The sequence below is a fragment of the Cetorhinus maximus genome, chromosome 4 (genome assembly GCF_964194155.1).
Source record: "Cetorhinus maximus chromosome 4, sCetMax3.hap1.1, whole genome shotgun sequence".
In the NCBI taxonomy this organism is placed as follows: Eukaryota; Metazoa; Chordata; class Chondrichthyes; order Lamniformes; family Cetorhinidae; genus Cetorhinus; species Cetorhinus maximus.
This window is the reverse complement of record NC_135882.1, coordinates 77,121,352-77,148,043: the sequence shown is the minus strand read 5'-3', so window position 1 is coordinate 77,148,043 and position 26,692 is coordinate 77,121,352. Positions and strand designations below refer to the sequence as shown.

General features: G+C 46.0%; 1 protein-coding gene across 1 annotated transcript in view; it reads right to left on the bottom strand.

Moving 5' to 3' along the window:
- Window positions 1–3,562: 3,562 nt before the first annotated feature.
- Window positions 3,563–26,692, bottom strand: part of slco5a1 (solute carrier organic anion transporter family member 5A1) — a 235,222-nt gene continuing 212,092 nt past the window's right edge. Inside the window, exon 9 of the mRNA XM_078540359.1 lies at window positions 3,563–10,338. Coding sequence (XP_078396485.1) covers window positions 9,881–10,338 — 458 coding nt within the window. The 3' untranslated portion in view covers window positions 3,563–9,880. The remainder of the gene's footprint in view (window positions 10,339–26,692) is intronic.

The window sequence follows — 26,692 nt, the reverse complement described above, 5'->3', positions numbered from 1 at the left end:
TTCAATACCACTGAATATCATTATCAGCCCTGCTCACCGGAATCATCCCCCCCCGCCCCACCCCCACATCAAATTTACTGCCCACGTTGACAGGAAAACACGCTATTGCAGAACACAGGACTTACCGTCAGGACCACGTTCACATCGCGGACGACCGAGGAGTGGAAAATGCTGGAGCCTTACAGAAACTGGCCCGAGGGGAACACGTGCGTTGCATGCTGGGTGGATTCTCATGCACATGGCTCTGCTGCGAAGCAGCTCATGAAAGGTGGAAGGTCACCATTGAGGGTCTGCTTCAGGACATCAGTGTCTTGGCCATGGGCTGCAATGGATGATTGGCAAGGGGGTGGAAGAGGATGGTCCAGGTTTGACTGGAAGAGGAAGGTGTACCAGGAGTGGGGGTGGGGTAGTGAGGGTATAGAAGGGGGGAGCGATGATGTTGCAAGGGCAGTGAGGTTAGTGGAGTGGAAGCGATGCTGTCGGGAGTGGGGGCAGTTGGGGGGGAAGGAGGGAGGGCGGGGGAGGAGGGTGTAACAGGGGAGAATGTAGCAACTGAGGAGGTAGATGTTGGGGAGAGGAAGGTGTAAGGGAAGGAGTTTGGAGGGGGGAAGGACTTCAGAAGGAGGAAGGAGTCCGGGGGTCGGGCGGTGGGGGGGGAAGGAGTCCGTTTGGGGGGGGGAAGGAAGAAGTCTGTGGTGGGGAGGATGAAGGATTCTGGGGGGGGGGAGGAAGGAGTGGGGGTGGGAAGGAGTAATGGGGGGAGGAGGGATGTCCAGATAAATATGCAAGTGAAGGGTCTGTGGAGTCAATGACTGCCTCCTGGGGAGCGAAATGAGGGTGGGCGTGGTAGGAGGGAATGGTGAGAATGAGGGCAGAGTGAGTCGGTAGAGTGGGAGGGTGAGGGTGAGGCAGTAGCAGGGACGGTGAAGGTGGTTAGTGGGGACTCGGAGGCAGACACAGACCCCGAGGTAGTGGGGAGGAGGTCGGGAAGGTCAACGTGGATGGGGGTGGGATTCTCGGAAAGATAGGGAATGTGCATGTTCACCTGGACATCCCAAAAAGAAAAGGGTTCTGGCTGGTGGGTGACGGTGGTGAGGTGGAAGGTGATGCCATGGGGGTCAACAGTGATGGGGGAAAGGACACGGGTGACTGGGGGAAGGGAAAGGATAGGGAGGCTGAGGAAATATTTCACTACAACCATTTTGCAAAATTGAAAGTGAGCGGAGCCTCATGTTGGATGGACACAGGTGCTGCATGGGAGTGTGATCAGTGGGTGGGTGAAGATGCAGCTCAGCTCAGATGGAAAGCGAATCCCAGCAGGCAGCATTGAAAATGCTCGGGACAGCGAGATGAGTGTGAGGGTGGAAGGATCTTCATGTGTGGGAGAGTGCTTGCACCAGGCTCTGAAAGGCCCTGCCACGCAAACACACTTCTTCCTCCAGAATCACTCATGGGCCGGCTGTGTGTAACTGAACTGCTAGTGGGGTAGGTGCAGGGGGAGGACTTGCGAAGCCTGTCAATGAAGCTGGAAGACACCATTATACATTGCTCAATGAAAGTGAATATATTTTTAGATTATAAAGTGAGAAAATGTGTTCATCCTCGCGACCACTTGTGATCAGAATTTCTTAACTTTTCTAAGCCTACCACTTCTTCTGCTGCCCTGACATCTGCTGTAGGGGTGGAAATGCGCCGGTCTGTGCACACCTCCACATTCTGCTGGACCAGAGTCTCCATGGCGTCTGCCATCCCCCCATGGAGACCTCCATACATGCACATGTGGACACCACTTCATCAGAGAGCAGGTGAACGCACTCCGACTCGCGTGTCACTCTGTTGAGGGCTTCCAACAGCTCTCCGCGATGTCCCCACACCTTCTGCTAACTCTGCACAATGAGTTGGAGGCCGAATCTAAATCATCTAGCTCGGGCCTCCCAGATGCCTCTTCCCCAGTAGTCCTCCAAGTGCCAGGGAGCTCAGCTGAAGCTGCCTCCTCCAGCTGTGGACATGTGACCATGCGGTGACCACCAGGCTGTGAACCCAAGCCTGCTCTAGATGTAGGTACCACTGAGGTGTGTGTCTCTGCACCGGTGGAGGGTGTGGGTAAGAGCTGTGATGAGTCTTCCAGGCTGCTTATTTCCTGCTCTTCAGTGGAGGAGGTGTTCTCTTGGCTGGAGGTGAGAATGTGGATGGAGCTGAGGGACTGGTTGGCTGAAGATGTCATTCACTTGGCCAAGCTCCCGGTGAACCAAAGTAGAGATAATTAGTGCATGGCAGCAAAGTCAAAAGCAGGAGAGAGAGCACTCATAGTTGCGTTGAGAGAGGGATGATGTGGTGCAGGATCCTCATGTGGGTGTTCGCCGCTGACCTCACCGTCGTCACAGGCACAGTCCACGTCCTCCCCAGTAGGCGCGATGGCACACTCCTCAAAGTGAATGAGGAGCCAGAAGGCCAGATGGAGATGTGAGGGTGTGTGTGAGAGAGCGAGTGGTGATGTCCCTTGAGTTGGCAATGAATGAGATGCCAGTGAATGCGTGAGTGTTTGAGTTTAGAGTGATGAGATGGTTACCCTACTGGCACAGATGAGATCGTTCTTCCTCTTTCTGCACTGGATGGCTGATCTCTTGTGGGCAGCATTGGCACTGACCACCACTGCCACTACCTCACAAGCTGGATTGCTGATGTTACTGCCCCTCCTGCGGCCAGAGCGAGGGTAGAAGGCATCACGGCAGGCCTCACCAGCGTTCAAAAGGCGCTCCAGGGACGTGTCACTGAATTGGGGGGGGTTGCACTCTTCTTGCCTTTTGGGGCCATGTCTTCTGTACAGTCCTGGGCAGGAAGCACTGAGAGGTGTGCGTGTGCCTGCACTTTAAATATGGCGCCTGGCATGAGGAAGCGGCGAGGTAATGGTGTGGCAGGTGAATCAGCCTGCCCGCCAGCCGTACAACATGTTTCTCTGGAATGCTTGATTAATGAGGCAGGATTAGGACGATAAGGCCCGAAAATCCGCCATTGCGGCCAGCGGGTAAAACGTCCTTTTTCCCGCCTGCTACCGCACTTAGTACAAATCTGGGACGATTCCGCCCTATAAAACCCAACTTAAAAAAGAAAAAAGACTTGCAAAGCAAATACATAGCGCCTTTCATGACCTCAGGATCTCTCAAAGTGCTTTACAGTTAATGAAGTACTTTTGAAGTGTATTTGGTGTTGTGGCGTAGGAAAAGCAGCAGCCAATTTGCACTGAACAAACTCCCACAAACAGTAATGTGATGATGGTCAGATAATCTGATTTACTCATAGTGATTGAGAGTTAAATATTGGCCAGCCCACTGTGAAGAACTCCCTTGCTCTTTTTTGAAATAGTCCCGTGGGATCTTTAAGAAGAATACATCTCCTTGCTGAGTTTCTAGAAGTTGGTGGTGGAAAAAACAGCTCTATATGTTAAATGTAAATATCAGTGTTTTCCAACTGTACTTATTCAAAACAGACAGAATGTTGGTCACTTGTGTCATATGCGTAAAATAAGACTTAAAAACCTTCCCAAGTTTTCAGTTGTTTAATTCAAGATGCTCCAATTAAACATTCCACCAGCATGTTTTTTTCTTTTTTTATTGACAACATATCAAGTATTTATTGTAAACAGGTTGTTGATGAACATGATGTTTACAGGTGTTCCTGATAATAAACAGAAGCAATTAAAGGTTTTACAATAATCATTATTAGTCTTTGAAATAAATACATTATCAATAAACCAATTATTTAGAAAACTCAAATATTGACTACAATATATTCCAAAAACAAAAGGACTTAAATCAGTCATTTCCCATTTCTTTGTTCATCACAAGCACACCTCATATATATCCAGTACAATTGATGTGATTGTTTCAACACTGTTTTGAAAAGTACAAGTCAACTCCTGTTCCCATTGAATGTTCCGCCTGTGGAAGGAGGATGCTGCTGCTGGTAGAGGTATGTGTTTGGTTAAAAATGCCCACTCCAAAAATTGTATAAGAATTTAATTTACCTGCGCTCAATGATCCTTTACTGCTTTTATTTATCTTGTTTTTAATCCAGTGAGTAGTTGAGGCATATAATGTGTGCTTGGTTACCTGATTTTAGCCAGGAAGGCAGTAAAGGGTCTGCAGTGCTTTGGGTGAGTAACCCGCCATGTCCCAGGTCCTGGCTGCTATCCAGTGACCCCTGCTGGAAATGGTAAGTCTGAATGGATTGAGCTCGCCTCTGGAGCTCTGCTAGTTGAGTAATCTGCCAACATTCACTGTCAGTACACATACATGAATAATTGGGTGAGGTACCTGAGAGGAACAAGCCACCCATTAAATCTCAGCAAGGAATCACCACCTTTTGGATAGCAGGGCCGATATGACATTGGCAAAGCAAAATTGGCAAAACATGTAGGTAGCTAAGAATAATTGTGGAACAAGATACTCCTGGCACAGTTAATCCTAGGCAGATATTGCAGGCTATGGCGTTAGGCCAAGGAGTGCTCTCAATAAAGTATGCTAACATATCTTTCTTACTCTCACCCCACCTTCCTAAAAATCACAACCACAAAGCGATCTTAATTAAATTTAAGTGAGCTATTTAAAATACAGTATAACTTGTATTAATAATCACCTGCTTTCAGCAGCCACTTTTCCCCAGTGCCAACTGCCCAGTCTTTCATTTTAGAACCTGGCCACAAACGTGGAGTTGCACTATATTCAGGAATTTATCATACTGTAAACCATCTCTCATTCAACCTGGATAAATACATACTAATTATCAAATCAATTTGAGATCAGTGACATTTCACTCTCCACAGAGTAAAAACACAGCAGCATTAAGATTTTCTATTACACATAATTATATCATCGTTTTTTTGTTTATCTATTTCTTTGTCCTTGAACAACGGTGTTTATACAAAAGAGCTGCTGTTCAACATGGCATATAGAATATGCTGTCTGGAGAGGATGTAATGTCAGATGTATGCCCGTGAGTACATTGCCCTGAGTGACAGGATGTGCTATGGGTCAAAAGACATACACACGTACCTCTACCTCATATTCAATTTATTATATTCTTATTAAAAATATCTTTGAACTCAAAGGAATGAGCCAGATTTAGATCATTGAAATGTTGGAACATAACAAGAAAAGAAAGAGAGACAAATGGGACTTTGTAGAATTGAGGTCAGAGAGGAGTAATAAAAGGTGGGCAAGTTAATTTTTTAAAAAAATACTAACAATAGGAGGGACATCGGTACTTTAAGACGAGTTGCGAGTATAAGAGTTGCTCCAATTAATAGTCTCGGCAATCATTAAATACATTTTGAGTTCACTAGCTGTCTTTGACTATACAGTTTCAACTGAATTATCTGCTATTGGACTCCCTAAACTACATCCAGCTAACTTCTACAGTACCTATATATGAGATCTAAAGTGTAGAAATGTGAAAAACATCTTACCTTTAGAAACCATACTAATGTGACAGTACACAATTTAAATATTGTTCTACAGGTTATGTTAAATAATTTGAGATAATTTGTGTTGGATAAATTACAATCTGTGTAATACTGCATGAGAACTGTCCAGGCAGCTTCCTGTCATAAAGGAAACTTAAAAAGTGCATGCAGATGAACAGTAGTAAACACGCATGCAATATTGCGCTTCAATATTCAAGTATTTCAAAGTTTTCCTGCACCAGTTATGTTTTTATAACAAAAAAGTGTGTTGCAATTATAAAAAAAAACTTTGGAAATATATTACATGTTCCAATCCAATTATTTTTTCTGCTATTAAGTGCAATAACAAGTTTTTATTAAATTCTATTCTATTTGCTCTGTAATCAAGTTAAAAATGATCAAGACACTGTTGCTAAGTAACAAAACCCAACAAACATAGTGGTTATATATACTTAGCAGTGGACAGTACTTCGAGTGCCTTAAATGAAATAGCTGCAAAGAGACCGAAAGCAACTTGTACACTAGTTCTTGCAGACTCTGAACTTTGCTTTCAATCTCATTTATGAAAATCAATACATTTCATCTTGGCATATGCTTTTAATACAGTGGTAATATATATTGCTGTGCACATTTTTGATAGTTGCCTTGGATATGTAACTCTGTCAGTAATAACTGACTAAAACCAAAGTTGAACCTGATCTAAGCCTAGAAATTGCAATGGCAATATTAGCTGATGAATGCTTAACATGCTCTTATGGCATTCTTCTGTTAGAGATGTTAAATAATTTAAGATAAACATATTAACAGCTGTGTTAAAATAGTGGGCAAAGAGATGGAATTTGCTCATGTTAAGTGTTCATCTGTTAAATAACCAATGATCATTTTTAGATCTAGTGATTACCCATTTGGTATCCTATTAAAATATATATTAGTTAATAAAATTCTGATCTCGCATTTTTGTGTTTAAAGAAACATGACTTCATGACATACTTTGTGGCAATTTTTTTCCTTTGTTTGTTTACAAACACATGATGCTACTATATGAATTGTATTAAAATGCATTGGCGTATTTCGCAAACTAATTTTTAAAAATCAGCAAATGCTTTTACAAAACCAAAAAATCCCATTTAATTTAGATGAATTAATACTTCAACCCTGTTAATGATCACAGTGGAAATATCGTAGACAGTTCATCACTGATATCGCCTGTGTGGCCATCCAAAGGAAATGAATGTTGCTGCAGCTTTTTTACAAAAGTAAAATGGGCACAACAGTGGCCAATTTCAGGAACTAAGGTCTGACCTGATATTGAGTTGAACCATTTTCAATGTGTAAATGGGGGGCCCGACATCTGTTTTAGGCTTCTTGTGGGAAACTGGACATTGCAGAGCAGAGCAGGAGTCGGACTTGCTGCTCTCTGGATTCTTCGGCCACTGCTGACAAATGGTGAGTTTTGAAAATCAAAATTTAAAAGAATTTCTTGTGGAGCCAAGAGCAGCAAGGGTGCCTGCCTCACTCCACAGTATCCCAATTGGCATTCCCACCCCCCACCACCCCTCACTCCATTGTCACTCCAACACTCCATCCTGGGACTAACCTTTGGGCCCGTGGCCTGAAATTCATCTTTTAGACATGGATGAGCTGCTTGTGGAGGTGTAACAAATGTCGGCAGCTCACCCAAATAACGCGAGTGAGCTCGAGGCCTCCCTGTTGGGGAACACCCAGTGGGCCACTCAGTCCAGATCAGAAAATAAGCCTAAAGCAATTTTCACCCCATGGGCTGTGAAAATGCAAAGCAGTCATATTGGCATTGTGTCCCCAGTGACCTTTAGCACCCCAGCCCCACCACCACAGAGATTTCAGGTTTCATGGGAGGAAATTGGATTTGTACAGAGTTAGCTGGTATTACGTTAGAATATGTTAGAGAGCAATTTTGACCTGCAGCAATGGCTGGGAACTCCAGTGCCTGGCCAGTATTAAGGCTAGGGATCTCAAGCATTGCCCCTGGGCACCCTGTGTAAGGAGGTCTGTCCTCAAACTTTTAAGCTCTCTCTACCTTTGGCTGTTCAAGCTCTGTCTATGGCTTGTGCCCTCAATTCCGACCTCCTGGAAATTGCCACCATTTTAATGCTAAAACTAGAGACGTGTGGGAGGAGTTTTAATCCCCAAAAATGGGAACAGGAGGGAAGGTAAAAAATGTAGAATTCTAGAATCCAACCCCATCCCACCCACTTCCAGTTTTAACAGAAATGGGTGAACACAAGAGGTAAATAAGCAATTGGGTCCCAGGAGGCAGGTCAGTCACTAAAATCTTTTCAGGAGGCTGTGTACCTCCATTTTAACTCGGTTCTTATTTTTAACTTGGAGGTCAGAATTCCCAGCAGGTAAAAAGATGCAAAAATGGTCAGATCTGTGAGGTATGTGGCTTTAGTGCATTGCTCCTAAGTCAAGAGGAGCAGCAGGACTCGGACCCACCTATGATGTCCGATTCACTCCCCACCTTCCCCTCTGCTACAATATCCGTATCTCCCCAACCATGTCCGATTCGATTCAACAGCCCCACCCTAGGAATGTCAAGTCTTAATTGACATTTGCCCCCCTAGTTATTTCTATCTGACAAGCAGCCTGCCTCTTGGCTGGGAAAACTGTTGAAACATTTAAAATGACATCCTCCTGTTTAAATATGGCAGGATGTGCAGGCAACACGCTCTTTGTGGATTCCCGTCCAAAACTTCACAACTTCCAACATGCTCTCTTCCTGTCTCTGAGTAAATATCAGGGCCCCAGTATATCTGACATAGCTGCCTTGTTAGACACAAGGGGAAGCTCCCTCCTTCTCAAGGATGACTGGGCCTGCTGTATTTTCCAAGCAGATCCGTCAGACTTACAGCAGAAATCTACTGGAACAGCCAAGGAAATTTTGCTCCAGGGTTTCTATTCGTACCTAACTCAAGTCTCAGTGTCAGGCTGGCATCAATTGCACACATGGGTGAAACAGAGTGCATTAGCTACAGCATAACAGTCTGTACCTATTTTCATTTAATTTTACAGTTAGCATGCTTCATTTTGTTCCACGTGAATTAACCAGCTGGTATCCCATAGATAACACAATATCCCCTTACATAAAATACAGAAAGATGCTCAAAATGCACAACAGGTAGTTGGGACCTGAAAGAGGAAGACAAGCTATTGTTTCAGAATCAATGAAAGCTCACACCTGAAAAGTTCGTCTTTCTTTCTCTTAACAGATGCTGACAAATTTGCTATCTATTTACAACGTTCCTCGTTTTTATTTCTCGTTTGCAGTGTTTATGGATTTTTTTCTTATCTACAGTGTCCACAGGTTTTTGTCCAAACCTTTTCTGAATATTTTGAGCACTGGGTGTCCATGGCAGTACTGAGTGTTGCCGAACTAATGCTTAGTCTTGGAGTTTACAGGTTTGATGCCCTATTGTGAGTATGGGTGCTGCTCCTCAGAACTGCGTCATTATGCCATCTTCTACTGGGCTACCAAAAGTGGGCATTGGAAAGATCTGGCATTTAAGATTTCTGCCCACCCTGCAAAGGCACAAGGCAATGTTACAGGTATTGGAAATAAAAACAGAAAATATTGCAAATACAGAGCAAGGCTGTCAAAATCTGATCTTTTTTTTCAATTTCCAGCATTTTTTGTTTTACTTTTACAAGATGTCATAATTTAATGTCTTGTAAAATGTTTCTCAAGATTTTAAATAATTGCATTAGAAAATGGCTACTTGCACATAATCTATTCGGCCCGAGTGACGTTGGAGTTGATTTTCATGCCATCTGGCATGACACTGGCTACACCTTATAGAAACACCATGGAGCTGACAGGCAGGCAGGTTCTAACATGGGCTGCTCATCTTAATGACAGTTTTAGGCCTCAGCACCAAGTTAGAAATCTACCTCCCGCGGATCTTGTAACAGCTCGCAGCTTGAACAAGCAGAGATTTCTAACACATCACCTAGAACAGATAAGAATAGCATTTAATTAAAAATGATATGGGAGCTTGTCAAAATAAAATGTTTCACTTACATTAATTCTATTTTCATGTCTCTGCTTGTTCACCAATTATCTGTTTCTTATTCCTCCAAACACCAACTTAAAATTTACTCAGAGCATGAGTGCAAATGATCACTCCATAAGATTAAAAATGATACCAGGTATCTGAGATTTCTAATTTCGTTGAGGTATCTGGCCCTCCAGCTTGCTGTGGTTGGTATATCTGTTTCTGTTGGTCTGTGTATCTCATTTTTTTAAATTGAAAAGGCACAGGTTCTGTGGTTTACCTGGAGAAACTTCCCAAAGGGCGCTTGTCAAAGAACTAAACTTCAAATCAGCCATCAGTATTTGTGTTTGATAACTAAATGCCTAAGGCGGCATATACATGAATTCACCTAAAGATCAACTGCCATCTCGTCCAGTGTATTCTTAGCTATGAATTTTACTGCCTCCTGGAATGTCCCAGGAAATGTCTGTGCTACATGCTGGACTGGTCCGGACTGCGTTACATATTCACTGTCTTCAGCCCTTGTTTGAAAGGTAGGACATGATTGAGTCTGTGCATAGTTGTGCTGGGTCCCTGGGTTACTGATCAGCTCACTGACAGTGCTTATGGGTGAGGTTCTACGTCTCCACCTTTGCAACTGGTCTTCTTTATGTTTAATTGAGTACCAGGCCACAAAGATAAAAATAAAACCGACAAACTTGAGGCCTGCTGCCAGTCCAAAGTAGACGAATCTGAATGATGTGACATCGTATTCCCAGCAGGAGCCAATAACACCACATTCCTGTTGCCAAAGCATGCAGGTTGTGTCAATCACAGCCCCGAAGTAGATTGGAGTCGGAATGTAAGCTGTAAAGGGGGAAAAAGTTATATTCATATCAGGAAAGATCATGCTGTGTGGAATGTATTTTTAAAAATTACTTAAAGTATATACATAACTGGCGATGAAAAAGTTAGATGATATTCAAATCACAAAGGGCTTTCAATCTATCCTGAACCATTTTGATGGATATAATTAGACATTAATTATATAACAGAATAACTACAAATTGTATGTGCACTGCAACAGTTTGTATGCTAGTTTGAAGGGCAGACTTCCATAAATAACCTGTACAGAAACCAATGAGGTGTAACTTCACTGAACTGAAAGGAGCAGAACCATACTCTTCAGTAATCTGGCTACTGGCGTACTGCTGCTTGCAGAGTCTCAACACAATTAATAACTTATTTTGTGGAATGCAGTAAGAGTTTTTGCTGTGAAATAACTTATTGACATAATTAGAATTTGATTATTATGATATTATACTTAATTTCAGAGGGCCGTCAGATCAGAAGTGGCCTCATGTGCACATTATGGATGGGATGTTGGGTATCATGATTCACCACCTGCCTGCATCCTTTGCCAGGAGATAGGTAGCTCACAAACAGGTCGGAGCAGGGTTCGCACTTGTTAGGGGGAAATTAAAAATACTAAAAGAGAATAGAGTAAGAATTTACTGAAAAACCCCTAAACTCTCCAGGCAGACATGGCTGCTAAACATATTAAGAGTTGAAGATTACCAGATGAACATTGCACAACCTTGAGAGTCAGACTGGAGACAAAAGTAAGACATAAATTAGATTAAGTGTACGCCTCCCTCAGATAGGGAAGGGGCAGATGGTTTTAGCTTAGATATGGGAAGATGAACAATGGACAAAGAGGGGGCTTTGATGAAAAACAAACAGTCTTAAGTTGCAAGAATCAAGATTCATGTATACATGCCTTAATCCTGACTCGATAATATAGTTATGTATACATGCTTTAGAATAATTGGATAGCAAAATCACATGTTTATGTACTCAATAAGATAGAGATAATGGACCCGGTGTGTCGATTACCAATTGGATGTATTCAAATTTATTCAAATGTGTTATGATAAGAAAAGGTACAAAAGTAGTGAAATGTAATCAATCTGGGAGCTGGGTCTTCATTCTTAGGAATGATTGCGGCTCCCTTGCATATGCTTGAATAAAACCAGTTAAAAGGGAGCCTGAGTCTCGTGTGGTCGTTGCAGGATTGGAGAGCGTAACATTTCCTCTTCAGCACTGCTGCTGCCAGTGCGCAGCAGAGATCCAAACAGCTTTCATAGAGAACACGTGGCGCAGACAGACTGCTCTTCTTAAAGGCAGTTGGTCGCTCTTAAAGGGAAGCTGCACTTATTCACAAGTGGCTTCCGATAAATTTCAAGGCTGCAATTCTAAATAAAGAAAGTGAAAAACCAGGGCAGAAAGAGGGTTTCAAAGTCATGAATGTGATGCTGAGGCCTTAGTGGTGGAGGTGGTCATGAGGAGAGAGGCCATGTTTCTGCAGGGGGGAGTGCAAGAGCCCCTCAAGGAACACCCTCCGTAGAGAATGAGAGTAGGTGGTTGGGGAGGTCAATGCCCAGAGTCTGGCTCTGAGGACCTGGTAGCCGTGCCACAAGAAGTGTCATGACCTCATGTATCTTCACATGAAATCTCCTATCCACTGCACCACCAACATCTCACGTTGCTCAATGCACCCTCATCATTTACCCATCAGGAGTCCCTAGCATTCAGGACTCAGGCCTAACATTCAGACTCCACCTCATCTTTACAGGCATTCCAATGATGCCAGCTTCATACCCACCTCCTGCTGTTTCCACATACTGTATCTCCAGCTATTTAGCAGTGAATATAGTATACTAAGTTGAAGGGAGTACACGTAAATTGCTGTTTCACCTGCAAGAAGGGTTTGAGGCCTTGGACGGTGAGGAGAGAGAAGGTAAAAGGGCATGTATGAACTGTACGTAGTACGTACTGCTCACAAAGCATTCTTCTTTACAATGGCGAGACCTAGCATAAATTGGGGGACCATTTTACAGAACTCTTCCGTTCAGTCCACATGAATCCAAGCTTCTGGTTGCCTGTTATTTTAATTCACCACCTTGCTCTCATGTTGACCTCTCTGTCCTCAGCCTAATGCAGTCTTCCAATGAAGCTCAACATAAACTTGAGGAACACTTCATCTCTCAATTAGGCATTTTACAGCCTTCCAGACTCAACATTGTGTTTCATATTATAACCACTGCTCCCATTTTTTTTCTTTAATCATTGCATGTTTTGGTCTTGCTCTAGTTTCGTTCTTGCTTTTGGACAGCAGCTGTTCATCATTCTGCCCTTCACTTCTCCTCTCGGCACATCTTTTGTTTCTTTTACTTTTGTTATTTAATCTCTTCTGCCTTCCACCCTATCACAGACCTTCTTCTTTTGTTCTTTTTCCACCCTATGTCCTTTCACTTACTTAAAACCTAACTTTGCCTAGTTGTGATGAAAGATCGTTGAACTGAAACATTAACTCTGTTTCTCTCTCCACAGATGCTGCCAGACCTGCTGAGTATTTCCAACATGTTGTGTTTTTATTTCAGATTTCCAGCATCCCCGGAATCTTGCTTTTGTGTTAGAGTCCACATGAAACCAGGCAGAGGGCGCCAGGCAGAGGGCGCCACGCAGAGCTTGCCCTCTCTGCAACCTCTGCTCCAGCTACCTGGTGTGTTGCAGATGAAGAGACATTGCAACAATAGTCCCCATACCTGTTGCAGCCTTTGTGTGCATAAGTCACCTAATCGTCTGCCCTCCCTGTGAGAATGCAACAACAGACTGCCAAATGCAGGAACTTACCGGAGCAACTCTAAAAGCACACCACAGTACTTTGAGAGGTTTTGCGATAGCAGGAAGTATCCTAAATTTCCTTAGCTGCAAGTTGGGTGCCTTGCATTGTAAGTAATGCTACTGCATGCCTCTTGCAGCTGTGTGCATGTTCTTTAGTGAGTGGGCAAGCAAACTAATTAAATGGCCTTTGTGGTCCAAGTTTGTAAATAGAGCGCCAAATCAGCAATTGGGATCCAGTGTCACTGAGAACACTGATGATGGTATGTTACAGCCTTATTATCCTTATCTCAACTTCTAACTCATCCTCATCCTGCCATCTGGTCTGATGCACAGGCTACAGATAGTGTGACCATGGAATCCCTTCCTTTCCAACCTACACCCCTCTTTCCTCACCCCAGCATTTCCCTTTCTGATTTCCTGCTATCAGACACCCAGGAACTGCTGCCAGCCCAGCTACAGCAGCCCCAGGAGGAGGGGAGAGAGAGCAACACCACTACACTGATGAAGAGGCAACGGCCGGAAATTTCCAGCTCCCCACCCCACCCCACCCCATGGTGGGTTTCCCCCCGGCAGGGCCGGCGAGCCATTGAAATCTCCATTCACATCGGCAGGACCAGAAGGGTGAGGACTGGAAAATTCCAGCCATTGTCTCTTGATCTGACACTGCTGCACAGAGGATGCCTGCACGATTGCCCTTCTCAGCATGGGGTACTGCTCGGGAGTTGCAGGAGATGTTGCAACTCTCCACTCAGAGGGGCTCCTGTAGTGTCACCTCCAGCAGTGCTCTAGTCTGAATTGCTTGCCCTATACGTATGCTCTAAAACTTTAAATACACCATGCAAAAAATCTAAAGTAATGTTTAAAAATATGACTGGTGCACATTTGTCTCTAGTCTTAGTACTCAAACGTTCAAAGCTTTGACTTTTTTGAGTGCAATTTTTAATCTCAGGTTAGAACAAGTAAGTGCAAAGTGAAAGAGCTGGAAGCCATATCTAAAATTGTGCTGTCACAGAAATGGAATGTGACGTTAAAGACATATAAATAGCTGCAACTTCAGAGAAATAACTGCTGACTGCTGTGCTCAAAACAATTCTTCCACAAATTGTTCTTTAAGAATAATTACATGCATATAGGGCCTTTATTAAAACATCTCAAAATAATTCAGTCAAAGAATTGTTTCAAAGTGCAAGGCCTGTGCCAATAAAGTTTAACAAATAGCAATGTGACAAATTAGTTTCTTGATGGTAATTGATTAAGGGAGGAATCTTGGTCACCCCCTGTTCTCTGTTCCTCTTTAAATACTGCTGTTGGATCTTTCATACCCTCTTTGGTTTATGTTTCATTTGGAGGACAGCATGTGCTACAATTCTGCAGGTCCTCAGACTGCACTGGACTGCAGGAATTCATATTCTGATTGGGGGCCAGAACCATAATCTTCTGATCCAGAAGCAAGGTAACTGCTAAATGAGATAAACTAATATTTATAAATGGCTATTAAAGCAAGTCACCATTATTCAAACTTAACACTAAAAACACAGGTCACTTCAAGTATCTGGTAGGTAATGCTGTTCAGCAAGTTAAACTTGTAGATCTTGGGCAGAATTTTCCATGCCAGCTGGCATCGGGCGTGCTTGGCGGTGTGAGTGGACAATATGGCGAGAAGGCCAGAAATCAGTCTTACGACGTCGTGAAACCAGTTTGTGATCATCCGCTCATATGGCGCATATATAAGGTGTGCACTTGGCAGACTGTACTTTGAGGGGAACTCAGAGGTGAGTGTACAGCAATGTTGCGGAGCCTGTTGGACTTCAAAGTTGAGGTGCGTTGGGGGGAGGGGGGCAAGGGCTGCCCTGTGGTTGAAGGTAGAGCACAAGCGTGTGTGGGGTTGGTGGGGGGTGGGGGGGCGAGCGTAGGCGAGGGAAGCGGCCACACGTTAGGGAAACCTTGTATAAAGTGACCATTCTGCAGCTGAGACAGTTCAGATGCAGCCACATTGACATGCATGGAGTCAGGCCTCTAGCTTATCTGCCGACTCAAGCAACGCAGAGGCAAGAAAGTGCCACCAAATGCACTAGAGCTTTTCACCCCTTGGCCACAGACTGAAAATTAATGAGTGATTTATTGGACTGCAGAACAGTTGCACGATTGGGCACATTGTACAATCTCCTTGCTAAAGCTGGTGATGGAGCAGGTACTGTTGGAGGTGCCCATAGCCTCTTGAAATGTCATCATTCAGGTTTGGACAAGTCTCCCCCATGGTTCAAGATAACAGTGCAGCCTTGCAATGCGGGTTAGGAGAATGCCTGCGCCTGAGCTGAGAGCACAGCATGCAGTCCAGTGGGCAAAGCTGCCACCAATCGGTCAGGTTGAATGTGGCGGAAGTGGTTGGGGTTTCGGGCAGCCATGCAGCGCACTAACCTCTGGCCATCCAAGTGGTGGCCAGAATTCTACAGGATACATTAAGGAGCCTTCAGACTTAACCAAGACAGGTTCTTAGTACACCCAAGCTAACCCGCGCATCTGTCTCTTTCATCCTGCAGAAGGAGGACAGCATGGAGCCTGGTGAACTAACTTTATGCCTCGTGATGTACAGAGGACAGAGACAACAGAGAAGACAGCAACGGAGGTGCCTGGCTGCGCAGAGGGAGGAACAGCACCCTCAGGAATAAGGGGCGGCTGGGGTTCCCACACATGCCGCTGAAGAGCCACAGCGAACCATCGATGGTCGGCGCCTAGCCGGAGCCAGGGTCTATAGACAATGCCTTTCATTCCTGCAGATGACAACCAGTGTCGCTGAAGACTGTGCATGTCTAGGCAACTGGCAAGTACATCTGCCAGTTACTGCAGGATTTGGCGCCACGGGACATGGAGGGCATCCGCTGCCAGTGGCCGTGAAAGTGACTGCGGCGCTCAATTTTTATCCCAGTGGCTCCTCTCAGGGCTCCACAGGTGACCTCAGTGGGCTATCACAAGCCTCCACCCACAACTTTGTGCATTTCGCCCGGGACCAAGAGAGACAAGATGCAAGATCGATTGGATTTGCCTAGATCTCAGGTTTCCCACAGGTGCAGGGTGTGATCAACTGCACTCACTGGGCGCTCAGATCTCCGTCTCAACTAGTGGTCAACTATGTCAACTGCAAGGGATTCCATTCACTGAATGTGCAGCTGGTCTGCGACCACCACAAACACATCCTGCAGGTCTGCGTATGTTTTCCAGGGAGTATCCATGACTCTTACATTTTCGGTCAGTCACAGATCCCTGACGTCTTCCAGGGTCCAAAAAGGCTGCAGGGATGGCTCCTTGGGGACAAGGGCTACCCACAGAGGACGTGGCTGATGACACCCATGCGGTGGCCTCAGACTGCAGCAGACCGAAGCTATAATGAGGCTCATGCTGCAGCTCGCAACAAACCATCGGGATGCTGAAAATGAGTTTCCGGTACCTGGACCGGTCTGGTGGAGTCCTGCAATACAGTCCACTGAGGGTGTCACACATTGTCGTTGCCTGCTGTGCTCTTTACAACCTGGTGCTGCAACAGGGAGATGACCTGGCTGAGGTGGAGATGGGGGAGCTGGAGGTCTCCTCCAATGAGGAGGACGTTTATGGGGATGAGGACGAGGAGGTCCTCAAAGGCGACAGTGACGGTGATGAGGCCCTCGCACTGGCAAGGTAAGGCAGGCATGCTCAGGAGGCCCTCATAGCTGCTAGATTTGTAGAGGATGATGACAACATGCAGTGAGGAGACACCATAGATCCTCACATTGCATCTATGAACATTTGACTCCAGTCTGGCTTATGACAGTGCACGTACCCTCTATGATAATGCTCCTATAATGGAGACACAGTGGAGGTTTAATAGTCGCTTGATTGCTGGAGGATGATGATGACATGCAGTGAGGACACTCCATAAATCTTCACATAGCCTCAGAGAATGTCTGACTCCTGTCTGTCTAAGGGCAGCTCGCTTGTGCTTTGTGATCAGGGTCATATCAGTGGGAGAGCCTCTAGGGAACAGTGACCATTGTATCATAAAGTTTAGATTAATCATGGAAAAGGACCGGGAACATTTCAGAGCAGGGATAATTAATCGGGGGAAAGCCAACTTCAATGGGACGAGAATGCATCTGAGTCGAGTGAATTGGAATCAAATGTTGGCAGAAAAGATGGTGGCTGAACAATGGACCACCTTCAAAGAGAAAGTACTGCAGGCAATATCAAGATGTATCCCCTTGAAGGGGAAATGTAGGACAAATAAATCCAGAGCACCCTGAATGATGAGAGAGTTAGAGGTAAAGATGAAAAGGAAGAAGTGCGTATATGACTGATGTCAGGTAGAAAATACAGTGAAGAATCAGGGTGAATATAGGGGTACCAGAGGGAAAGTGAAGAAACTACTAAGAAAAGCAAGGAGAGAGCATGAAAAGAGACTGGCAGCCAACATAAAAGTGAATCCCAAGGTCTTTTATAAGCATATAAATAATAAAAGGGTGGTAAAAGAAAGAGTAGGGCCGATTAGGGATAAAAAAGGGGACTTGCATGTGGAGGCAGGAGAAATAGCTCAGGTGTTGAACGAGTACTTTGCATCTGTCTTTACAAAGGAAGAGGATCTTACCCAGGCCAAAGTGAGAGAGGAGGTAACTAGTATACTAGAAGAATTTATAATTGAGAGGAAGGAGGTGTTGGAAAGGCTATCTTTATTTAAAATAGATAAGACACCAGAACTGGATGAGATGCATCCAAGGGTACTGGGGGAAGTAAGAGTGGAAATTGCAGAGGCACTAGTGATAATCTTTCAGTGTCTTCCTTAGACACAGGGTGGGTATCGGAGGGCTGAAGAATTGTGAATATTATGCCCTTATAAAAAAGGGGTGCAAGGATAAAGCTGGCAACCACAGACCAGTCAGTTTGACCTCAGCATCGTGAATGGCTGGGGCCCAAGCACTGATCCCTGCGGTACATCACTAGTCACCGACTGCCATCCGGAAAAAGACCCATTTATTCCCACTCTCTATTTCTGGTCTGTCAACCAATTCTCAATCCGTGCCAGTATATTACCCCCGATCCCATGTGCTTTAATTTTGCCCACTAGCCTCTTACGTGGGACCTTATTAAAAGTCTTCTTAAAATCCAAATACACCACATCCACTGGTTCTCCCTTATCTATTCTACTAGTTACATCCTCAAAAAACTCCAGTAGATTAGTTAAGCATGATTTCCCTTTCATTAACCCATGCTGACTTTGTCTAATCCTGGGGATAGTCTTGAACTTCAAAAGGACATAGACACATTGGTGGATTAGGCAGACAAGCGGCAGATGAAGTTCAATGCAGAGAAGTGTGAGGTGATTCATTTTCGCAGGAAAAATATAGTGAGAAAGTATAAAATACAGGGAAAGTCTCTAAAGGGGGTGCAGGAACAGAGGGGCCTCAGCATAATACGTATATAGGTCATTGAAAGTGGCAGGGCATGTTGAGAGTTAATAAAGCATATAGTATCTTAGACTTTATTAATGGGGGCATTGAGTACAAGAGTAAGGAAGTCATGTTGAATTTGTATAAGACACTAGTTAGGCCTCATCTGGAGTACTGTGTCCAGTTCTGGGTGCCATACATGAAGAAGGATGTGAAGGCATTGGAGAGAGTACAGAGGAGATTCGCAAGGATGATTCCAGGGATAAAGAACTGTAGCTATGAGGATAGATTGGAGAGGTTGGGACTCTTTTCCTTGGAGAAAAGAAGGCTGAGAGGAGACTTGATAGAGGTATCCAAGATCCTGAGGGGTATGGACAGGGTAAATATTGAGAAACTGTTTCCACTCAAAAGAACATCAAGAACTAGAGGGCACAGATTTAAAATAATTGGCAAAAGGAATAAATGTGATGTGAGGAAAGATTTTTTCATCCAGAGGGTGGGTGGAGTCTGGAACAAGGGTGGTGGAGGTAGGTTCGATCAAGGTATTCTAAAGGGAATTGGATTGTTACCTGAAAAGAGAGAATGTGCAAGGGGATAAGGCAGGGGAGTGGGACTAGGTGGAATACTCTTTCAGAGAGCCAGTGCAGACTCGATGGGCTGAATGGCCTCCTTCTGCACTGTAAAGATACTGTGGTACTATGTCGATACTGTGAAACTTTAATAGCACCTGTTCCCTTGTCTGCCTTCAGCACATAACCCCTTCAGGAGCACAGCATCACTGGTCACAGATGCTGAAGAGATGGGGGCCAGCCCCACCTTAAAGGTGCTAAGAGCACACAGAGAGAATGACAGAACTCTGTGATGCCTGCCTACGACATTCTGGCAAAAATGACAAGCACCATTGAGGTGCAGGCATCACTAATATGCCCAGGGAGTCTGAAGGCTGTAGAGAGCACAGGGAAGAGGCCCTGGATTGAGACACCTGCCTTTATCTTGTGCAGAAAGGTTTCACATCTGAGTGACATGAACACTGCTCATCAGAACAAGGAGCCATAGGCAGAGAGACATTCTTGGGAGTTTATTTACAATATTGAACATTATGTACATGTGATTAACTTCCGTGCCCAGGCTGCTCAGTCGGCAGCGCATGCGACCTTGAGTGTAAGGGTCGTGGGTTCGAGCCCACCTTTAACGAGGTGTCAGCTGTGGCTCAGTTCATAGCACCCTCGCCTTTGAATCAGAAGGTTGTGGGTTCATGTCCCACTCCCGGAAACCAAGAACTTTGAATGTACTCGAAAGAGTTACAATCTGTGACTGTTGATAACTCGAAAGAGTTACACCTTCCTAACCCTGTCGCTACGACTTGATGCTCCCCAGACATCCACAGCAGAGTTGGAGGCAGCCTGCTGACTGCTACGCCCTATCTGTGATGACCTTGGTGGGCGCTCTCTGGAAGGCTGAGGCCTGGAGGGCCTCGCCCTGCTTTCAGGGTCCTGCTGTGTGGCAGTGGCACCCTGCTTGAGTTGTGGAGCTGGAGCTGCTGAGGTCACAGGAAGAGGGGATTCGGATATGCCGGACACTCCCTGGATGGTTGGCCCCAGGGGTTGGGGGGGCGGGAGTACACCTGCTGATCCACCTCCCTATGGGTGCCCGAGGGCCCTGAGTGACTCCTTGAGGAGATGCGGAAGCTGGAGTGAGATCGAGCTGCCCCACACCCCTCTCACGAACACACTGTTGGAGGCCAACTATGATGTTGGTGATGGAGTTCAGCCCACGCTGCCTTGCAGGAGTGATGTCCTAGACCAAGGTCTCCATGGCGGCTGCCATCCTACCAGTGTTGACCTCGGTGCATTGGCATGCTGGCGCTATCACCTCAGCCTGAAGGCGGATGTATTCCTCCGTCGTGCCTTGCAATCTGAGGAGTGCAGCGGACATCCCTTCCTGATGTTCTCGAGCTGCCTTTGCAGCTCCAGCAACTGAGGTATGACCGAGTCCAGAGGCTCCTCATCTGACTCGGACTCAGCAACATTCTGGCCTCCAGCAGTCCTCTGAGTGCCAGACACCTGGGAAGTCCCTGCCTCCGCCTGCTGTGGATCAGAAAGTGCAATGTGCTCAACAGACTGTGATCCCGAGGCTACTCTTAAGCGAGGTCCCACTGAAGTGTGTGTCTCTGCTTTGGTGGAGGGTGTGGGTAAGCCCTGTGATGGGTCTCCAGGCAGGGTTTCAGCAGATTCCTCTTCTGAGCTTCCAAATGAGCTTATTTGGAGGCCCTGGGTCATGGACTCTGTCGGCTGTTTGACAGCTGTGCCTGCGAAAGCAAGGGGAGATAATTAGTACATGGCAGTGGCCTATGAAATAGGACACATCACTCACAGTATGGTTGTCTGATGGATGTTGCACTGCTGGATCCTCACTTGGTAGAGCATCACCGACCTCACTGTCAGCACAGGAACGGTCCAGCTGAATGACTCGATTTTCGAAGTCCACGAGGACCTTGATTTCAGGCATTCCTCCACCAGTCTGTGACCTCTCCCTCTTGTTGTGTGCCAGCTTATCCTGCGTGTATAGAGATGGAGAGAGTGTAAGCAGGATGCCTGCCAGGCCAGATGATTAGTATGTCTGGCATGTGTGGGTGGTGATTTCTCCCATGGACAGGATGAGGACAATGAAGGTGTGTGTTAGAGTGTGAATGGTGATGTCCCTTGAACTGGCAGTAAGTGAGGGTCCTGTGGATGTGTGATGGGTTTGTGAGTGTGTGAGTTGAGGGAGATAAGAAGAGTGACTTACCCTGACAGAACGGAGATCATTCATCCTCTTGCGGCACTGGGTGGCTGTCCTCTTTTGCAGGGCATTGGCACTGACCACCGCTGCCACCACCTCCCAAGCCGGATTGGTGATGTTGCTGCCCATCCTGCGGCAGAACGGGGGTAGAGGACATCATGACAGGCCTCCACTGCGTCCAAAAGGCATTCCAGGGGCATGTCACTGAATTGGGGGGCTGCAGTCTTCTTGCCTTCCAGGGCCATGTCTTCTTTGCAGCAATGATGGGCTGGATGCACTGAGAGGTGTGTGCGCAGCTGCACTTTAGACATGGTGCCTAGCGTGATGAAGCAGTGATGTGATGGCATGGTGGATTAATGAGAGCCCGCCTGCCATGGAAACGGCATGTTCCCAGCGATGCGTGATTAATGCAGCAGGATTGGGACAATACAGCATGAGAAGCCGCCATTGTGCAAATCTGGGACAATTCCGCTCCTTATCAAGAGAAAATGTTCAAGATTTGGGAAGGATCACAAGATTTCTACTAATAATTACAAATATTATCGATTTTTTAAATAATATTTAAAATCAAATTGTTTAAATGATCATGCCATGTTCAACCAAATGTGCGATTTGGACGATCCATCTCAGCCTCCTCCTGAGGTCCACACAACACAGAAGCCAGTCTTCAGCTCATTCAATTCACTCCATATGATATGAGGAAAGGAGCAAAAACATTGCCTACAGCAAAGGATATGGGCCATCACAGCTGTAGTACTGGGGACCTGTACCCCAGAACTAGTCACTCTTCTGGCCAAGCTGTTCCAGTGCACCCACAACGCTAGTCTCTACTCGATAAAGTGGAAAATTTCCCACATATGCCCTGTCCATTAAAAGCAGGCCAAATCCAATCCAGCCAATTACCGCCCCATCAGCCTACTCTCAATCATCAGCAAAGAAATGGAAGACGCCATCAATAGCACTTAGTCGCCAACAACCTGCTCACCAGTGCTTAGTTTGGGTTCTGCCAGGGCCACTTGGCTCCAGACTTCATTAAAGCCTTGATCCAACCATGGAAAAAGAGCTGAATTCCAGAGGTGTGGTGAGAGTGGCTGCCATGGACACCAGGCCTGCATTTGATCAAGTGTTGAACCAAGGAGCCCTAATAAAATTAAAGTCACTGGAGATCAGGGGTAAAACTATCCGTTGTTTGGTGTCAAACCCATCACAAAGGAAGGTGTTTGCTATTGATGGATGCCAATCATCTCAGCCCCAAAACACTGTTGCAGGAGTTCTTCATCTTAAACATTAACTCCCTCCACTACCAACGCAGTGTGATTGCAGTGTGTATGCAAGATATACTGCAACAACTTCTCAAGACTTCTTTTACAGCACATTCCAAACCCATGACCATTACCACCTAGAAGAACAAGGGCAGTAAGCGCATGGGAACATCACCTCATCCAAGTTCCCCTCCATGTCACACACCACCCTGACTTGGAAATATTCTGTTGTTCCTTCATCATTGCTGGGTCAAAATCCTGGAACTTAACAAGGCTGTGGGATTACCTTCACAAAGCAAACTGCAATGGTTCAAAAAGGCTGCTTACCACCACCTTCTCAAGGGCAATCAGGGGTGGGCAATAACAGTGACATCCGTATCCCTTGAATGAATAAAAAACCCAGATTGTAGGATGCAATACCATTGTCTTAACAGAAGGTGGCACTGGTGTAGTGCACAAACACATGGACGATTTGAATGTTGTAGTTCCTACTCAGCAGCAGGTCAGATTATGGGAGCCTGGGTCATGAAATTGGACAGGGCCCGAAAACATCAACATCATACTATTTGCTGATTTGCATGACATTTGCATACAGATAGCCCTAAACACTTTGTGAGTGGCTGCACACTTCAGCAAAGGGCCCAAATTTGTGTGACACTAACATCATGTAGGCTGGAACTGCTTTCAGCAAGAACACTGATTATGGCACAACAAGGCAGGAGGCATGCTCCAAGCTCCCATGACGCTGCACTGGTTGTCTTGATAGAGCAGGTGACAGGAGGAGAGAGATTCTCTGTCCATAAGGGACTAGGAAGCCCTCCAGAGAAACTTTGCAAAGGCAGTGAAAGTGGATGGCTTGTGGTCTATGCCATGAGCCTACTTCTGAAGACCTGGATACAGTGCCACAAGAAGTTCAGTGACCTCACACGAGTAGTCAAGGTCAGTGCATTCATCTTCAAATGCCATGTCCCACTAACTGCACCACTAGCCTCATACACTACTCCACTCAATACCACCCTCACTCACCTATCTACAATCTTTATCAATCATGACTCATGCCTGATATTCATAGCCTCATCTCACCCTCACAATTAGCATTGTTGCAAGCCTCACACCCACATCTCACAGTTTGCACATACTGCCAAGTATTCAACAGTGACAGTCACATCACCCAAAAGACATTGCTCCACACCCACTGACACACTTCCCTCTCTCTTGCAGGACAAGGTGACACATGACCGGAGAAAGCAGTATCCAACTGGAAGGGAACAGGCACGGCTGCATGTCCTTATCCCAATGGAGCAGATGGTGCTTTATATCACTGGAGCAGCCATGGCTGAGGCTGTGGCAAGCAGCGGAGCTGAAACCATCAAAGACGATGGGATCCTCATATGTAATCGTCCTTTTCACAGCCCTCTAGGGTCTGCAAGTTTCCTCATAATGTTGGCCACCACTTCCATGCTGTAAAGATTGGATTCCAAGCTCTGTGCAAAGCCCTCTGCCAAGTTAGTGCTGGACTCCTCCATGTTCCTTGACATTGACTGCAGGCTCTCTGATCTCTAAGCATTTCAGTGTGCATACCCATCAGTCTTTTCTTATATGCCATCCTATCAAAGTCCTCATCTGAGTCCTCTGCAGCTGGCACCTGCACTACCTTTGCTCCTTGCCCTGGCTGCAGGTCACTGGTTCCCAGTGTCTCACCACATGCAGATCTCACCTCTAAGCAACCCTCTAAAGTGCACACAATGTCAGTGTCTGAGCTGGTGGCTGCGAGTATGCGAGTGGCAGTTTTTCTTCTTCTTCATCACTGTGTTCCTGTTCTTCAACCACTGCTGCCCAGATTGCAATTCTTGGGTAACTGAGAGGAAAAAGGTACAAGGCAGTGATTGTGCTGAGGGAAGGGTGGATGCAGAGGCTGCTACCTTAGCTTCCTTTGCAGCACAAACATAAACCCCTAACACATGAATGCTGCAGTGGAAGCTCAGACTGAAGCTATGCAAGCTCCACTTGCTGCCTCCCAAGCTCAGAGTGCTGTCATGCAAGTTTAGTTTGCTGCCATGCAAGCTAGGACTGTTGCCATCATAACTGCTAATACCAGTATTTAATGGATTTCACAGTAGTCCAGTGACATGTCCTCCAACCTAGTGCTCGGTTTACTCAGGCGCCGCCTTGTGGGAGTCGCAGTGGCACCTGGACCATGAACCTGATGGCAAGGGCTGTGCCTTCATGATGGTGAGGTTGCGCAAGATGCAGCAGACCATGATGTATCTTGACACCAGCTTTATCAACTGCTGCAGGGCTCCTCCAGACAGTGTAACATTGCTCAAGCTCCCTAATGGTCTGTTCGATTACGTTTTATGTGGGACATGGCTTTTGTTATATACATACTGCTTACAGGTTGCGTGGGGTCTCTCAGTCCCACCCCCACCATCTCATCACAGCAAATCAAGTGCAATGCAGCCAATTAGTAGTTGCCTGGCGAGAAGGCAACCAACTAGCTGTGTGAAGGGGGCTCCACATCCAATCGGGCATTTCGGACAAGAAGTGTCAGGCTGTGAACCAGAAGTCAGTCATGGTCATCCATTTAAAGAAACGCCAGCAATTTGAGGAGAGATTCACACGTGTTTAAAAAAGGTTGTTTGAAAGAAGACCGGTAGGAAGACAGAATCCATTGGTAACACTGAAACACTGGAGCAGCAGCAAGTGAGAACATGTTTTTCCATTCTGGTGACCATTGTGCCACCTGTGACTCCTTCAGGACCCTTGCCAGGGAGGAAAGAATATCTAAGCACACCTGTCCCATTTCCCTTTGGAAAAACAATTGTTCAGAAAAAGAGTCCTATTCTCCCCTTTAACTCTGTTTATCTCTCCACAGAGGAAGATACTCAACCTGCCTGTTTCCAACAGGCTCACATTTGAATCTTCGCGTCTTTCATCTGCCAAGCCAAATGGAGGGGTCCAGACCAAGTTCAATCCCATGATTTAACAAGGACTCTCTGTAAGTTCTTCTCCAGGCTGTGGTGATCAGTGGGAGATCCTAATGCCAAGCGATGGCAATAGGAGACCTCCCCACCAAACCAAAGAAGCCTGGATGGGGTCGCAGGGGAGGTCACCAGCCATGGGTTCACCCAAAGGACTTTGCTGCTGTGCCCTAAGGCCTGAATGAATTCTTACATTCGGCAAGGGTGAGTGCACAACTATTTTGTAGACAGAGCTATATGGGAGGGTGTGACACAGGTTAAGTGTGGGGTTGCCTAGTGTTTGGGTCACCGGGCCACTGTGCGGAAGGCAGAATGAAGCAGACATGCCACACTGCATGGCACCGGGGATTCTGAGTGGAATGTCGGAAGTGCAAGACCTGTTAGTTTGCAAGGATCATTGCAAAGCGGTGGCTGCCAACAACATATATGTTGGACACACACGTAACACCAGGATCTTGCCATTGAAGATTCATGACAATGTCCCTTTTTCTTTGCAGAAGAAGAGGACATCTAATGCCTATGAGAGGTCACAGACTGGAGGAGGAGTGCCCAACCTGGCCATTTTGACTTCTCTGGAGAGGTTGTTTGGGAGATGGCAGCCAAGCAATGGTGCTGTGCCACTGGCCGTGGAGAGGCTGGAGGACACCCCAAGGTGCTGAGATTCCAAGCGCCCAAAGCTCTCTCCAGATTGCACTGAAGGCGGTGAGGGAGGGTGGGAATTTGGGAAGGGTGTGAAGAGGTGGGATTGATGGAGTGAAAACCTTTTTGGCTCACAAATGGCCCTGGCTGTCCCGATGGAACTCTGAAGGCCACGTGTGTGCAATCGATGACACCATGAACTGTGGGGAATGCGGCTACACTTATGAAGCCTCTGGCTCTCTTGGCCTGACTAACGTTATCTGTGCTAAATGAAATGAAGCCATTTGCTTGCCTAAACATTGCATCTGTCACTATCTTTATGAAATGATGAGCTGAAGTTTGTGAGATGCCACAAAGGTCTCCAGCTGGTACCTGGAATGACCCCGATGCGTAAAAGTTCAAGGCCACTATTATCTTCAGAGTGACAGGGATAGGGTGGCCACCAATTGCAATTTGA